At 41.9% G+C, this 18,384-nt stretch overlaps 1 protein-coding gene across 1 annotated transcript; it reads right to left on the reverse strand.

Annotated features, from left to right (window-relative positions):
• Positions 1–15,058: 15,058 nt before the first annotated feature.
• Positions 15,059–18,058, reverse strand: sst1.1 (somatostatin 1, tandem duplicate 1). Its single transcript, XM_085794471.1, has 2 exons — positions 17,861–18,058; positions 15,059–15,562 (listed from the first exon to the last, which is right to left on the reverse strand). The coding sequence occupies exons 1-2, from the start codon at positions 18,005–18,007 to the stop codon at positions 15,341–15,343; spliced, it is 369 nt and encodes a 122-aa protein (XP_085650597.1). The 5' UTR covers positions 18,008–18,058; the 3' UTR covers positions 15,059–15,340.
• Positions 18,059–18,384: the final 326 nt, after the last annotated feature.

Here is an 18,384-nt window from a genome sequence, read left to right on the forward strand (position 1 = left end):
ACGGCCCTACGTCACCTATCTATCTATCTATCTATCTATCTATCTATCTATCTATCTATCTATCTATCTATCTATCTATCTATCTATCTATCTATCTATCTATCTATCTATCTATCTATCTATCTTGTGTATGCTTATGCTTTCATAGACTATGTGAACAGATGTGTTAAAGATAACACATCAGCGTGTCTGTACAAGGACACAATCATGTTAGCTCATTTAACATGTCCTGTGTTATTGTTTGTGTTGTTTAAGTCCATAACCCCATTTAAAAAAATAAAATTATGTCAAGTTGCCATATTTGCATTATACAATTCAATATTTAAATATAGACCTATCAATTTAATTGAAATATCGACAAATTAATCACTTACATTCCAAAGATATTGTCATTTATTTAAAGGGATAGTAGCATTTTTTTTAAAGTGGGGTTGTATGATTTACAAATAGCCCCTAAGTACTTTAATTGCAGTAGAAGACTCTCTGCACTCCTCCCGTTAGCAACGCCAGCCCATAGCCCTGCCCAGAGATTTACAACATACAGTGTTGTGAACAGACCCAAAGAAACGGCCTATTTTCGCAGCCTAAAAGAGGTTTTACCTGAAAAAAAATACACAGTTACATTGTTCGCTATAATATAAATTTTTTCCACACAGTTTTTATTTGGACCTAACCAACTGCTGATCGGTGGGCGCTAACCCTGGGCGGAGGGATACGTGAGTTTGTTAGGTCCAAATAAAACTGTATTTTTCCTGCACTTTGAAGGGCTGGAAAAAATTATATTATAGCGAACAATGAAACTGTGTTTTTTTTTTCAGGTAAAACCTCTTTTAGGCCGCGAAAATAGGCCGTTATTTTGGGTCCATTCACAACACTGTATGTTGTAAATCTCTGGGCAGGGCTATGGGCTGGCGTTGCTAACAGGAGGAGTGCAGAGAGTCTTCTACTGCAATTAAAGTAGACTTAGGTGCTATTTGTAGATCATACAACCCCACTTTAAAAAAAAATGCTACTATCCCTTTAAAGCATTCAGTATTCACATGCACACTGGGAACTTTAATTATTTTTTTGTTTATTTATTTATTTATTTTTTACAAAATCCCCAAACAGGCATTTTTTCCTTTTAGTAATAATTTACGGTATCTGACTGTGGCACATAATGACAAAAGTTCAAAACAGAAATATGAAAGTCTTAAATTGGCTTTTACGTCAAAGAAAAAGAAAACAGATGAACTAGTGTTTAATCTTGACATTGGATTTGCTAACAAGAAAAGAAAAGGTGAAGAAAATTAAAAGAAAATGTGGTCTGTGTCCTGTCTTATTGTGAAAGTCTCTGTGTCTTGTCTTGGTGTCACTTCCTTTGTGTAATTGAGTTGCTCCCTGTTTTATTTTGAATTTCCTCTCTTGTCTTCATGTGTTCTCCCTCTTGTAATTACCTGATGTGTCTCATCTGGTTTGACTGCACCACCTGTGTCTTCCCTTGTGTATTTAAAGCAGAAGTAAGCGATCCGGACGTTTTGGCTAACTTCTTGCCAGCCGATGGAGTTAGCAGCCCCCGCCCTCGTCATGGATCTATTGGTCCTCGTCCCTACGTCACCACATTCACGCGCATCCCTTGGCTGCACACACAGCCCTTCATGCCGTTCTCTCTCCTCATTGGATAAAGGTTGTAGGATACAAGGAAAGTTTTCTCCTCGGCTTACAGCAGAGCAGAGTGACTGACAGACCCGTGTTTCAGACCAAACACTCTATGTAAGTGATTCCCGTCGGAAGATGTAACTATTTAAGGCTTATATTAACACAAACATTCCGCTTACTTCTGCTTTAACCTCAGTGTCTCCCTTTGTCTTTTGTCAGATCGTTTGCGTTTCAACCCTGTGCCGTGTCCTGAGCATCCCCGTGTGTTCTCCCATTCCTTAGTAGCCTACTGTAATAAAATCATTTTGTGTCATCTTGCCTCATAGTCTGGTCAGCAGTTGGGTCCAGTGTAAGTCAACCTTACGCCAAGGGAGTGAAAGAATTAAAGATTCACTCAGTGCTGACATATTATAAACAACCTCACACCCTCACATTCACACTGCTGGGCAATTTAGAGTCATAACCACTGTGTCACCCTGCATGAAATATGAAGAATGTGAATCAGTGAAGCATGATGACACCGATTTTGTTGTTGGAGATAAAAATCCTGCAGCTTTAGCTCTGACTGTCAGTGATGCAGACACATGCTCTGTTCCAGGAAGCCGCTTTAGTGAAAACTTTCTTTACCCCAGCTCATGCAGTCTCTGTTTTTTTGTTCCAGAAACTTAGATGTCTTTTAATCTGATTCACTTACAATACACTCACTCTGTGAAGCTGCTCCATAGCAGTTTTTCTTCAACAACCCCTGAGGTTCTGTCTTATGAAAGAGGATCAGGGCCACATGTGAAGATTTTGTTTCTCAGATTAAAGTCAGAAGTCTTTGTTTTTTTTTCACATGTGGCCCTGATCCTCTTCAGTCTGGTCTGTCTCTGCCTCCTGCTGCGATTTCAAAAGCCTTGCCACAGTATCGTTTCCTTATCCACACTGTATCAAGTGCAGATCAGAGACATTTTTTTGATTCATTTACTTTTACTTTTTTCTTTGCAAACATTATGTTTTATGATTGATGGGTCAGTGTGAGGACAGAGACCTCTGATTCAAGATGCACATGGAGGCTTCATCTTCAATCGGTCTGTCTTTATTATTGTCAATTAGCTCCTCTGAAACATGGACACTGAAGTATTTATTGTGTGTCCATCAGAAAAACACTCAATGTTGTTTAAACCCAGTGTCATCATATGTCAAAAAGGGGGTGTGATCCACCTGTAAGAAGACTGGAGGTGAAGAGGGTGGAGGAGGGAGCAGGAGCAGGTGCACTGAAGACAGCTCACAGTGGGTGAAGGAGAAGAGATTTTAAGGTATGACAACATGATTGGCTGGCTCAGATTTTGGTGAGATCTGATTGGTTGCCAAACACCTATAGAGTCAGCTCATTACATAGATTGGGGAGGGAACTTGAGAGTGGTGAATGGAAGTGGAATAGAAGTTGTTCTTTTGACCAAACTTCTGCCAAACCTCATATCCATCAGTGTAAATGAAAACATGAATGTGAAGCTTCAGACACAGACTGCGATCAGTGAAGAATAACCTCTCTTGTTGTGACTGCTCACAGTGATGAACAGTCCTATCACACTGTAGCTGATGTGATGTTTGTGAGTGAGGGTGACTGTAGCGCAGCTGAAAACACTTCATAAAAAAAACTTTATTGTCCATTGCAAAAGCAATGGAAATCCATCTTTGACGTGGCTTTAAAAAGCACATCAAAGATACAGTTAAAAACAACAAATAAAATGAATGTAAAATTGTTCCAAAGTATTGGTATGCAAATAAATTAAGAACATTGAGAGTCCATTATTTTTTGTTAATAATGTTGGTAGCCGATCTTTTCAGGAAGTCTGGAGGGATCCTTTAACGATGGCCGGAGGGGAGGAACTGAAATGAATTGTGGAGTCGATGTGAAAGTTCATGTATGAGAGTGGTGGCTTTCAGTCTGACTGCGTCAGTGTGGGGATCTGAAAGTGAAGACTGTGTGGTGCCTGTTATTTTGCTTGCATGCCTGACGACAGTTTAGATTTGTCTTTAACAGAGAGAAAGGTGAACCAAGATGAGATATTATAGGTGAGAACTGGCTCAATATATGATTTGTAAACAAGTGTCAGGACACTGAAGCTCCTCAGTTTCCTCAGCAGAAAGAGCTGTTGTTGGGCCTTTTTGTAAATGTAGACAGAATGGACAGAAAAGGACAGCGATCTCACCTCACTGTCCAGGTACCTGAAGACCTCCACTTGCTCCACTCATGCCCTCTGATTTCCAGTGGGTGTAGCAGCATCACTGGACGTGATTCTCCTGCTTTAGAGATGTTTAACTCTAAGGGGCTCACCTCAACAAGAGTGATGAGTGAGTCCACCCACTGGCGATATGCAGCTATAGGCTGTTGGAATCTGCCAGGTGAGCCACCAAGGCCATGCTGTCTGCGTGTTTGAGAAGTGTCATATTGTCCATGTTGCAGGTAGGAGATAAAACACAGCCTTGTGGGACCCTGGTGTTTAAAACAATTTGTGGATATTTTATCATTGACCATTACATGGATTGGTCTGTCCTAGTCTTTGATCCATTTAACCAGTGCAGGGTTAATCTGTAGTTCAGTGAGGCGGTTTAATTAAAGCAGAAGTAAGTGATATATTTGTGTTAATATAAGTCTTAAATAGTTCTATCTTCCGACAGCAATCACTTACATAGAGTGTTTGGACTGAAACACGGGTCTCTCAGTCCCTCTGCTCTGCTCTGAGCCGAAGAGAAAACATTTATCGTATCCTACAGTTTTTATCCAATGAGGAGAGAGAACGGCATGCAGGGCTGTGTGTGCAGCCAAGGAACGCCGTGAATGTGGCGACGTAGGGACGAGGACTGTTATGGTGCGTTCAAGGAAACTCGTATTTTTCCGACCGTGAAGTGGTACCAGTTCGATCTGGTACGAGTTCACCGGTCGGAAGTTACGAGTGGCCGTTATAGTGACTTTCACCGGTAAAACAGGTCGGAAAAACAGGAGTGGGTTGCCTGGAACGCTACAAAGTCGTAAGTTGTGACTTGAAGCTGTAATTTACGATTTCAAAAGCCTGCCTGGAACGCAGCATTAGCGAAAACGACCGGACCACTTACTTCTGCTTTAAGTGTTTATGTTGACTGAGGCTCAGGGTAAAAAAATCCTGTAAAATGAGTGTGATTGGTCCATGTTTTTGGTGACAGTGTCCAGAAGTGTCAGGCAGCCATCCACCTCTCCCTGCTGAGCTTTATAAACAAACTGCAGTGGGTCCAGTTTGTCTGCAACTGAAGAGGTCACTAGGTCACTCACCACCCATTCAACACATTTGCACAGATGTCAGTGCCACTGGTCTGTAATCTATCTTTGGGGACCCTAGCTTATGTGGTCTAAGGTACTGTAGTGGTACAAGGAAAAAAAACAAGTCCAAAAGCAGCTGAAAGAGCTTGGTCATGACATCCCCTAGTGTAGCGGCACATTCCTTTATCAGTCGGCCATTCAACTGGTTAGGGCCTGGTGATTATGACTGGGGTGTATGGGGGGCTAGGAGTGCTGGGGTACTTTCTGAGTGTTACCAAACCTGCCATAATTCTTGCGAAGTTGTAGTAAAAAAGCAACTGGACTTCTTCTCTTGCTTTAAGACGTTTCACCCCTCATCCAAGAGGCTTCTTCAGTTCTGAGACTAATGCCAGAAACCCAGGTATTTAAACCCAGAGTGGGTGGTCCTATGTTTGGTCTCTGGTGAAACCAAAGTCACATGATGCCATAATGTGTTGAGCTGCTCTGCAAATGAGGTGGGATCAGGACATTTGATTTGTGTAGGCCTCTGCTCTCTGCCCATCATGGTGTTGAGCCCTTGTCAGGCCTCCTTTGCATTCCCTGTTACAAAATTTCCTTCCACCTTGTTCTCATAGTGGATTTTAGCCAACCTTGATTTCTGTCTGAACTCTTTCTCTACCTCATTTACCTTTTGTCTGTTGCCACTCATAAATGCCTACCTCTGTTTATTTAGGCATTTTATTTTCTTGTCTTTTGTCACCCGAGGCGTGTTGTTATAGTCTAACCTGCTTGGATGGGATGACAGAATCAGTGCAGGAGGTCGGATAGGAGGAGACTTAGTCAGTGAGCAAGTTCAGGTCAGAATCATTGTTTTTGAAAAACACATCCCAGTCACTCAGTCCTATTTTAGCCAAGGGGGCAGTTGTCGGTCTGAGAAGTGAAGCTCACTTCCGCGTTCAAAAAACTGCAATCCCCTCGAATTCCTCTGGGGGCTGGTGTCAGAAGGGAGCATTCCCCATAGACCCCCATGTTAAAATCGCCGACTTTACATCCTCAGTAAACATGTTAAAAGCCTGGTGTCAGAACGTTTTTTCGTCTCAATCGATAGTTTCTACCCCCGCACACACTCTGAGGGGGGTGAATTTTTTTTTAACTCTACCGTTTTACTGTTATTAGGTTAAAATTCTGGCCAATTAGGGTGCGGAAACGTCGAGTGACAGGTCCGAGCAGCTCCGTGGACAGCTGCTTCGAGGCCAGTGGGCAGGTTCTCGGCCGGCCAATCCAACATGGCGCTGTTCAGGCCGCCATATTTGAGTCACAAAAACGATTCCCCAAAACCAACGTCCGGTCCATTCTTTTTACAGTCTATGATTTTAGCCCAGTCTATGTCCCATATTTATATGATTTTTGACTGAATTTTGTCCTCATCAAGTCACAGCTAAATATATTTTAACAGTAGCTCCATCTCCATTAATAAAAAAATTCAACTAATTGACTCTTTTTCTCTGTTATTTTTTCCCCTCCACTGGATCAAAAATGGTGCCTCTGCTCTTTATTTACCTGTTTCTGTGGTGAATCGTTGACTTGAAGCTCCATTGTTGATGTCTTTGTATTTAACTCAGAGTGAACAGATTTCAGATCAGCTAAAAACTCAGAGTCTCCATCTCAGGATTCAGATTTGATTCAGATTAAATTAGAATTAGGGATGGGTCATCCAGGTAATCTGAAAAGTCAAAATCACCAGCATGTGGAGATATGGTTGTCAATAGAACCAACCCGGCCGTATCTCCAGATAAATACTGTGCACATCTTACTGAAATGCACTGAGATGTGTAGGCCTACTGTTTATTCACTTCCTGCAGGGCATTGTGGTATTGTTTGCTGTTTCCTGGAACAGGTGGATCACTCCATTTCACCTATAAGATCCAGTTCCCTGCTCTTTACTGTCACTGTTCGAAGAATTTGCTCACGCGGAGAACTGGTTCAACTGGTTCAACTAAACCTGGTCAGCTAAGCAGTGATTCACTGACATGATTCTGAAGACACAGATGACGCCAGGTCAGTTCAGTTATAAAACAGTGTTTGACAGGGGACAAAAGGGACTCAGCTACTAACACTTAGCCTACTGATACATCACATTTGAATAACAGTACATTTTTTTATACATAATATGTAGGCTACGAATAAGTCAGATTACTTATTCGTCACAAAGAGGTTTTGATGATTTGACAACAGCAGCCTGCCAATCTGGAAATACTGATTTCTCTCCAACTATTTCAGTCATTCTGCTGCCATCAATTATTTATTATACTCATGTTTGCCAAGACAAAGACCAAACCCTTTTAACTCAGAGGCCGTCCCTTTGCTGACGGGAGGGGTGAGTGCGAGTGAGTGAGCGCTGCAAACTAGAATATCACGGTTTTACCCCCATACACATCTGCTAAAAACCAAAGTTCCCCATATGGGAGACTCGAAGACATGCAGAACAATCACAGAGCCACCACTGCACTAATTATGAAAGAATAGGCTACAGTTATATGTCAAATTAAACAGCAGAAGCTGGCCCACAGCCTGTAAAAACCATGTTTTTATGACCCAAACACTACTCAAATAAACAACTAAACATCAAACTTCATGAAGCACCACATTTCTGGCTCGTATACTACTGTACATTATGCAAAACACATCAGCTACCGCTCATATGAAAGAGGAGGCTACAAAGATTGGAACGATAGCACCCGCGGCTACACAGCTGCAGCACGGCAGAGAGAGAAGCCAACAACGAGCAAACAGACACTGCTTGGCCAAACCATGGTTGTAAGTATCCTCTTACCTTTGCTGTTTTGCTGTGAAAAGTTTGTTTTATGGGTAAATCCACAATATTTCCAGTTTGAACTTTGACCGGTGTTACATCTAAATCGGTCCGGACAGGCTTTAGGAGCCGGGGAACCTTACTAGCGCGGCACACAACAGCCTGCGCGTCACACATTTCAGGATTCTGCTGATTCTGATTGGCTCATGAGAAGAATTCTGATTCTGATTGGCTGCCAGTACTGTCAATCACACCAACGTTGGTATAGCCTCATTATATCTATCGCTCTGGCCTCATTCACTCGAATCAACCAATCCGCTGCAGAGATAGAGCCAGGCGTAACTGCACCCAAATAAGCTGCTCTTTGAAGATCTGGTGAAGATTTACGCAGAGGGACACAGAGGGCCTAGAAAGTTATTTAGTCCCAGTTGATTCTTTTTCAGTTAATTTCTGCAAATTGTGTGAAAATAAAGATTTAACAATGGTTTAGTGGCAGGTGGTTCCAAGCTGTGCCAAAAATGGACATTTTGGAAAGATTTTGTAGTAAAATCTCAATAATTTTGTACTGATTAGTTTATCAGAATCAACCACTGCAGAGACAATGTTCATTGTACAATCATTTGATAGAGGTTTTGAGCTTTAGTAGCATCATTCTGAAGGACACTCATCCAAAATATGATTTTTTTTTAGGCGAACATTAAATTTATTTAATTTTTGCTGTGTCATCTTCATTTACTCTTCACCATATTGGTAACATATTGAAATTTACACATTAGCAATTTCTAAATGTTTTCCCTTTACGACACCAAAAGTATTCAAATAGACCTTGTGGTTGCAGAGATATAGCCTACTCATTTTATTATAGATATGCAATTTTCGAGAAAAGGCCTAGAAAATAGGCTTGGTTTAAACAGTTCAGTTCTCATAAAGCTGCTTGCTGGAACAGAGCCATTGGTGTTTCATGAGCTCATTACAGCCAGAGCTATAGATATCTGATTACAGCTAACAGGTTTCACTCAGCTGTGGAGTTCAGTGGAAAGTGGTATAACAGCGCCCCCTGCTGACCACAGACACACAGTACACACTGGCAGTCACATCACTCAAAAGACACTAAAGACGGGTTTACAGTAAGAAAAATCAATGAAACATGTATGTATACATAGGCCTATATTTTTCTGATTTCTGAGTGTAATTCACTGACCTTTTTGGTCGTTTCCCTCGTTTTCAGGTATTTTGCTGATATATTTTCAATGATAACTTTGTATATTTCTATAACTTATTTAGATGATGATCAGTTTTGTGGATGTTTGACTGATCTCCTCAGGAACTTTTGCTGATGAGAGACTCAGTCTTAACTCCAAAGACAGGGGGGCTTAGGTCATTGTGTAGGGTTTGACAAAGCTTTGAAGGAATGAAGCAGCAGTTCCTCTCACTTCTCAGGTCTTAACTGGACCAAACAGCTGCAGGGAGCTAGTGAACAGAGGAAAGGAGAGAGCAAACAGTTGAAGGGTGTTTACAAGTAAGGTCTCTGAAATTTCAGTTTTCAAGTTTGCAGTTTACATGTTGAAGTCTGGGTGAAGTTCTGAATTTTGAATGTGGAAATGTGGGGACTAGATCTGGAGGTCCTCCACCTCCAAACCTGTGGCATGTGAATGATATTACTGTGCATGGCAATAGGCTTTGATCCTGTCATGTTAAATTTTATGAATTTAATGTAAAGAGTAATGTTATATACAGCTGTCATTCAGTGTGAGGTCATCAGGACTCAGATCTGCGACTGGACAACTGTGTGGTTGGTTCTGCAGGCTCAGTGTTGATACAGTACCAAGACCTTCCAGTAGAGGGCAGCCAGATCTCATTGTTAAGAACCAGGACCAGGGTCAGGTCCAGTTTTTATGAAATGACACTCAAATACATACACTACTCACACAAAGTTAGGGATATTCGACTTTTGGGTGAAATATATGGAACATAAAAGTTCATGCTACAGTGATATTATATCATGGTAGTAGGGCATTTGCCTAAAGTGGTAATTTTCAATGTCAAACAATTGATGGAAACAAAAGCTAACAACAGTGGTGGCTATACCACAACAAAAAATGTCAATGTCTCAATAACCTGTTATGTGGCCAAAGGACGTCCACTTCTCTGCCTTTCTGTGACTCTACCAGTCTCTCTGTGTCTCCGTTCAACCTGCTGATGACACTCTGAGCTCAGGGCGACACCTAACAGTCCATCAACAGCACCTGCACATGTCCAGGCTTCAAATGAGATGTTCCCATTTGAAGCCTCGACATGTGACAACATCCCATTTGAAGCCTCGACATGTGCAGGTGCTGTTGATGGACTGTTAGGTGTCGTCTTGGTCTCACAATGTCAAAATGTGAACAGCACGATGAAGAGGACTGGTTTAATACAAACTGTCATTGAACCACAACATTTAATGGTCGATTCTTTGATCAGACACTTGTCGTGATGTTTGCGGTTAATAGAGAACAGCATATTTTATGCAGTACTGAAACATTGAATAGTTGGACACATGCATTCAAAAGTTTAGAAAAGGTCAAATTAAGTTCACTTATGTATATATAGAGCATTTTAGGTGCATTCTGAAATTTATTACGAAAGGCGAATATCCCCAAATATTTGTGATATGAAAATATTGATAAATTATAACTTATCCTGATCTGATTCTGCTCATTATGTTCAGTACACGCAAACCAGTGTACTTCTGTGATGATGATGATGATGATGATGATGATGATGATGATGATGATGATGATTCATTCACAGACTAACCTCTGTATCCCAGCCTCTTCCCCAGTTATTTTTACTGGTCGAGGTGACTTTTACTCTGCTTCATGCATCCTTTCTTCTTTTCATCTCTTTCTCACCTTCATCCATCAGTCTTTTCCTTTCTTGTCTTCTTCCTCTTTTCATCTTTCTTTCCTCCAGTCCTCTTGTTGTCTCTTTCAAATTTTCCTTTTCTTCCACTGTTATTATTATTACTCTTTTTCATCCACATGTATTTGTTCTTCTCCTCTTTATTTCAAAGTTCTGCTTTCTTCCAAGCTTCTTCTACTCTCTCTTTTCTTCTACGCTCTTCTCTTCATTATGTCTTCTACATCCTTCCTCACTTTTTCTCCTTCTTTGTTTGGCTGAAGAAAATTGTATAGTAGAGGAAATGAGGAGAAAGCATGCAGGGGAGAGGAGGAAGCATTGAAAGAGAGGAATGAGTATAAAGTAAAGTGGGAGAGGACGCGTGTTCACGCTAGATGAAGGCAGACGAGGAAAAACAGCAGCTGTGACTCTGAAGAGAAAATCAATTTTCTTTTCACTCAACTTGAATCCGGATAAAAACATTTATGTCTAAGATGACGTATGAACACCTGCAGCAGGATGAGCTGAGAGACAACAGGAAGCTAAACCATCACCTGTCAACAACCAGCCTGTGACAAACTATTCAAACATCCAGGATCACAACAACAACCTGCATGAATTATTCTCAACTGAAGTGCAATAGAAAAACATACCATCAATTTTTTATGAACCAGAGTCTTGTTTCCAAATAATTTTACATGTGAGCACAATCCAACGAGACAGGCGTGCTGATGAAAGGTTGTTAAGATTTAGTCTCCTCAGTGCTCGTAGACTAGAGTTCTGGATGAAGCAGCAGCAGGGCGAAGGTGAGAAAACTGTGGGAGGCTGAAGATTCAAGATTCAAGATAGATTTATTGTCATTGTATGGTTGATACAACGAAATTACATTGCACTCAATATGCTGGGCTCAATATAAAAACAATTAAATACTCTAGTAAAATTAAAAAGTATACTCATCCATACATCGTCTCATCCATTCAGTCACATTCACGTCATCATACATCACACCATTTACTCAGTACCTTGTATGCATTAAAAACGAGACAGTGAAAGTGCATATGCTGTGTATGGTACAAAGTGCAGTGCATTTTGTGAGTTCTTGCTGTTATGTTGGCAGATGTTGGTGGATCTGTTTCAGGTCAGTGTTGAATATGGTAATGGCCTTGGGGTAGAAACTGTTTATGAATCTTGTGGTGCGTGTTCTGATGGACCTGTAACGTTTCCCTGAGGGCAACAGTTCGAAGAGATGGTTAGCAGGATGGGATGAGTCTTTCAGAATGTTGTGTGTCTTCTGCAAACACCGGGAGTTGAAGATGGAGTCCAGGGTAGGTAGCTGTTGTTTGATGATGAAGAAGAACAGGCAGCAGCAGCCTGGGCCAGATACAAAGGTATTATGGAGACTAGATGCTGAAGTCTGGAAACAAGATTGAGACTAAAAGTGGGGGTCTGGGTACTAGATGTGAGGATCTGAGGATCTGAGGATGTGGGGGATGTGGGGGATGTGGGGATCTGTGGACTGGATGTGGATGTCTGAAGTCTCAAAGTGGATGCCTGAGTGCCAGAAGTGGACAAGTGGACGTCTGGGGTCTGTAACTAATGTCATCCATCACTGATAGCTAGCCTACCTACCCGGGACTGCACGGAGACGACTACCAGACCCCGAGCCCAGAGTGAAGACAACTTTATCACAGCGGGTCAGTTGGGTCATGTGACTCCTCCTTACACTCTGTATCATCTACCTGCAGACAGAACCCGGGACGCACTGACTGAGACGGTTGGACACATCTCCAAACCTGGAGGACGATGATAAGGTTACCATGGCGACAGGCTTTGTTTCTTGGTCCAGACCTCCTGATGGCAGTTTGACCACTGACCTCTTTAACTGCCACTGACGTCATCTTGTGTGTGTGTGTGTGTATATGTGTATGATGCTGAATACTGCAGCTGATTAGTTGGCATCTTCTTAAGGTGAAACACACCATCAGGAGCCATTCACACACACACACACACACACGCGCACGCACGCACGCACGGTTAAAAGGCAGTGTGAAATGAGTTCCAGTGAAGCTTTCAGCTATAATTTTAGCTCATTAAAGTTTATTGAAGACATTTAAACGCTGGCACCTGATTGGCTAATAGGTTGATTGGCAGCTGTGGCTCTTAATGTTGCTGCAGCTGCTGCTCCCTGTTTATTAAAGAATGCGTGATTCTTAATGACACAGAGAGGTGTTTGACATCATCACAGCTTCCTGTGGAAGAGATTGCAGACACCTGCAGACTTACCTAAAGAGCACGCTGCTGCTGCTGCTCCTGATACTGGGGCTAAAGGTGACAGGTCATGTCAAAATGAGTATGCTGGGGTCAGAACACACACACACACACACACACACACACACACACACACACACACACACACACACACACACACACACACACACACACACACACACACACACACACACACACACACTCACTCTCTCTCTCTCTCTCTCTCTCTCTCTCTCTCCCTCAGGAGTTATTGAGGCTCTTTCATACTTGTTACTGCGCAGCTGCTGAGATCGGCCACTTTCCCTGTTTGTTTACTATTGCATTGTCTTGTAGTATAGACTAATAATTTGTATTTTATCTGATAATGATCTAATTATGTCAATTACACAAACTGCTCAACATGCAACTTTAAAAACTAGTAGCACTAAGACAAAATAGGTGAACCTGCCACTCTGAAATGATCTTTTGATACTCCTATTCTCTAGGTGGTGATGGCATGGGTCTTGAAACTGCAGCCTCCCAGTGTGCAGGAATGAAGCATACAGAGCTGGAGGGGTCGTTTTTCTATCTTCAGGCTGAGTGGAAATATGTCCACTTGTTTGTCACTGTCTGTTTAAGAAAACACTTAACTCCTGATTGCTTCAGTGTTTGTCAGAAATGGTCCTTCTCACGGACTGACACTGAGTCAGACCTATTATGATATGATTCAGTGTGATGTCACTTCCTGACAGTATACTTTTCTCTGATTTTCCTCCACAGTAGATGAAAGGGCAGCTGCAGGGCTATCACACAACAACACTCATTCCACAGAACTGAAACCATGTGAAAGGTACAGCACTAATGAGAAAAGCACAAGAACAACTATTTTACTAAAGGTCTGAAGATGCCTGGAAAGTGTTCAGTGTTTCCATGCGTAATAGTCTATGCTGATTACACAGCAAGCACATCATATGACCTCAGGTGTTGTCATGTGACTTGAGAGTCAGTCAGCAGTGTGTGTGTGGGTATGGACGGTGTAGCAGCTGCTCCAGTTAGATTAGCAGCTCCTTTCATTCATTAAAGCTTTGTTAAGAAAAGCTTTTAGGAATTAGAGCTTAATGAGGGCTGATGATTGACGGTTGAGACACACGCACACACACACACACACACACACACACACACACACACACACCCCTGTGTGTGTGTGCTGTTCTGCTACTTGGAGTTAACATCTGAACTGCAGTTTTACATCAGGATTTGTCAGAACAATGTTTCATGGATTTTTCTTAAAAGGGTTTCACATAAAATACACATAAAATAATTCATTTAAATTAATTGGTATAGTGTCAGATCTTTATATCTGTTAGTTTAAAGGACTTAACAGGGTGAGGTAAAACTTGACTTTATTATAGAGAGAAACAGTGAGAGTTCCTACAGAGAGCACCACCTGGTGACGGAGGAGGAAAAACTCAAATATTAACATCAACATTAACATCCTTTCTTTCACTGAACTTAGCATGCTAACCAGCCAGCTCCGGCCCGGTCAGTCCATTTTATCAAGCAGAGATAATGAGTCACTGTAGCGCCTGGTCTGCGCCGATGAGGCAGCTGCTCAGAGGATGTACTATAAACCTTTATTCTTGTAAATGCAGTGACGACTGAAGCACACAGTAGGTAAACAGCTGTTAATACAAATATTGTTATGGTACATTGTTTTGTTTTGTGGTTGTGTCACATCCTTCAGATTAGATGTGTTGTGAAAGCCTGTCCTTCCTTCCTTCCTTTCTGTCACACGTAAACCCTGAAAACTGAAAAACTGGCTGGAGGAGGACTTTCTCTCTCTGTGCCCAGCCCTACTGTGGTGCACCTGATGCCTTGCAACGTTGACATACAACTTTTTCAGGTAATTCTGGTGAAATTTGAATTAAAAATAGTTGATAGCCTAAATAAATATGTTCTTCTTACTTTGAAATCCATTCGTTCCTGTCTCCTCGGTCTGCCTCTGTGCTGCTGTGATGTGAGTTTCTGCTCTTGTGATCAATAGCCTCATATCTTATTATCTGATCAGTGAGAAAGAACTGATTAAAACAAAAGCCTCTCTTCCCTTGTTGCCATGGCGTCTCCTCTGTTTATTATTAAGCTTCGTTAACTGTTATCTCCTTGCAGAATCTCCCCCTCAGCTTACACTTTAATCACCTCCAATAAAAACCTGCAGATCTTCATCCTGATGAAGAATTTTATTTCATCTCCTCCTCCTCCTCCTTCTCCACCAGACGACAGCAGCAGACCTTATTGTCTCAAACAGATTTTATTCAAACCAACAATTAAAAATAGTTTCATCAAGTTTACATTCAGAAAGAATCAGCGCAGAAAATCTAACAATTCATCCAAACTAATCAGTGACAGTCTGACCCACACAGTGTCTGTACAGCGTCTGGAGGAGGAGGAGGAGGGTGGTGAAGGTGAGGGAGGATGAAGATGGTGGGGGATGAAGAGGAGGGCTCTCAGCAGGAGGTGAAGGTCTTCCAGAAAAAGTTCTTGCAGCCAGCTTTCCTCTCTCGGGGGGCCAGGAGCGGCCCGCTGCCCACGGCGGCTCGTTCCAGGTCAATATGAACATCTTCTGGTTCTCCCTCAGCCAGTGGGAAGTTCTCCTCCTCCAAAGCCTCGTTCTCTTGCTGCAGGAGGTCCGACAAGAGCAGCTCCGCCAGGGAGGAGCGGGTCAGGTCCTGAACCGGAAACAAGAAACATTACAGATAAAGACCAGAACCAGAGCAGAGCGGGTCAGGGCCTGAAATATCAAATCAAACCACATTTAATTCAGTGAAGTCATGGAAGAAGCTGTTAACCAGGTTCAGTGATGAAGAGTATGTCTCTTCATTCAGTTTTCTCGTTGTTAAATTGATAGTGATGATGTTATGTATGTGTGCGGGCTTAGATATTTGACATAAACGATTAAAAGTGAGATTCTGTCTCAGGGTTTTTAAATGAGTCCAACAAAAACAATCCGAACTCAAGGTCCATTTACTTCCTTCTTCTGCATCTCAGTGTTTTAGGTTACTGGAAGTTGTCACTGGACTAAAAAAACAACTGTTTCCAGTTCAGCTTCACTGCTTTTCTCCTCTTATACTGAACCAAACCCAACTATAAGATAGTTCTGTAAAAAAAAAAAAAGGATCATATTGATGTTCTTCAACCTGTGTGTCTCCATGGTAATGACAATCACGTCAGTGTCTGGTAGAGGTTGTGGACAACATTATGATGATTAAGATCTGATTCAGATCTGATTGGTTTAATTTATGTTTTACAGATACATCTTACAGATGGTTGTTGAATAAAAGAATCAGAGTCTTTGGATCCGTAGGAAGATTCTGGGACTGATTTGATATGTGATGTCCACCAGAAACAGAAAGCTTTTTTAGGAGTGTTTCAAACAGGAGGCAGGGACGCCAGCATATGATCCTGATCCTGATTCTGATCCTGATTCTGATCCTGATTCTGATCCTGATCCTGATCCTGATCCTGATCCTGATTCTGATCCTGATTCTGATCCTGATCCTGATCCTGATCCTGATCCCGATCATCATCATCATCATCATCATCGTCATCATAGAACAGCAGAGATTTAACTGAACTTCTTTCTCTGCTGTTTCCCTAATGATGCTGCTGCTGCTGCTGCTGATGCTCTGTGAACCAGCTGATGTGGAGCAGTTTGAGTTGAGGACAACCAGAGCTGCTCTCTGTGTCCTGCAGTGTGGACCACATGAACCTGAGGACTAATGGCTCTGAGGTCCATCAGGATCAGGTTGTCAACAGGAGACAGATTCAGGAACAGTCTGATATTACAGTCTGCAGTCAGCATTTGGATTAAACCTGTTTTCATTATTCTATTCTGTATTTCTGACATAGATCGTCTGGCTCTCATTTTCTCTGTGGAAGAAAAGAGGCAGGTTTCTGCCGCACAGGAAAAAGAAGAAAAAGAGGGCGACATGAGATTATGGGAAATGTTTGACACGAGAGTAGAAATATAAAAATGATTGACAAGAAAAGACTCAGGGATCATGATTTTGGTAGCCAATCAAACATGTGAGTGTCAAACTGTTTTTGTCTTATAAATGTTCAGTGACAGTTTAGAGATGCCTTTATGGCGCTTCTCATACACAGTATGCACATCATTAAACCCCACTCTCTCTCCCTATAGTTTCACTGTTTCTGTAATAAAGGTATTAAAGCCCCCCGCCCCCCCAAACAATTAATCAATAAGGAGATGAATGTGTCAATTTTCATGAGTTTTAAGTAGAGACAGACTGAACAGCTCTTACTATTTAGTTAAACAAATTCAAATTAAACAATATACACTGAGAGGACATGATGGTTGGATTCAATTATCACGACTGATACATTTCGCAAGAAAGAACAATGAATTAATAATAAAAATAAACCATCTTAAATAATGTGAAACCCACCTGCAGTGAAATATAAACCTGAAACACACACACTGTCTGTCTAATCACAGAAGAAACATCTAAAGTGATAAGAGATAGATCTGAAGTATAGGGAATAAGTCTCTTCGACACCTAAATATTGAGTCATAAATAAACAATTAGAATTAAAGATGTAAATGATACGACATTTTGAAATCTGAATACAGCCATCAGCATTAATTTTACCCATTTGTTTTAAATCCGCATTGTCGAATGTAAGGTTTCGACAATTTCAATATAAATATATTTTCCAGATTCACAGCTCAAATCATGTTTAAGTGTCCTTTAATGTCAAGATGTTTTCTTAATGTTCTTTTGGGATCTGATTCTTGATTTATAGACAAATAAAGATAAAATCTGGACCTAACTTGAAGCATCTGGTTAAAGCAGGTCATTTAAGGTGATCTGAGGTCCTAACACACAGAAACACAGAGGATCAGCCAACATTTGAATAAAGTGGTTTAGTTTTCATAAGTTTGTGAGGGAATGTGACCTCTGTGTGTGCGCGTGCGTGTGCGTGTGAGTCTGAGTGTGCAGTCGGACCTGTTTGGAGCCCAGTAGCGGGGTCCGGTGCAGCAGCAGGCGGAGTTTGGAGTCCCTCTGGGCGGCGGAGGAGCAGCTGATGGAGGCGGTGAGAGAAAGGAGGAGCAGGAGGAGGCAGCGAAGGCGCGAGGAGGAGACCATCTTCATCACCTGTGTGTGTGTGCGTGTGGTATTTGCAGGTCGGCGGATCTTCTGGGTCTGCCCCGGTTAGGCTGCTCTTATAAAGCTCTGCTGACGTCACTGATCACCGTGCATGGATGCGGGAGAGAGGGCGGGTCAGGAGGGGGCCGGGGGGTGACTGATGGTGATGGTGGTGATGATGGTGGTGGTGGTGATGATGATGATGATGATGGTGTTTCCATCGCCTTTAGTGAAATGATCCGTTTTCAAACACTTAGTCTTCACTTCCTGCTGCTCAGTTGACAGAGTTTTTCAGCTGGAGGCTCTGAGCCCAGCGGGCACGTGTCATTCTCCTCTCCCTCCATCAGGTAGGCCTATGGATCTTTATTTGTTTGACACGCTTA

Source organism: Trachurus japonicus, chromosome 13, assembly GCF_045865225.1.
Source record: "Trachurus japonicus isolate A0001 chromosome 13, Traja_1.0".
Classification (NCBI taxonomy): domain Eukaryota; kingdom Metazoa; phylum Chordata; class Actinopteri; order Carangiformes; family Carangidae; genus Trachurus; species Trachurus japonicus.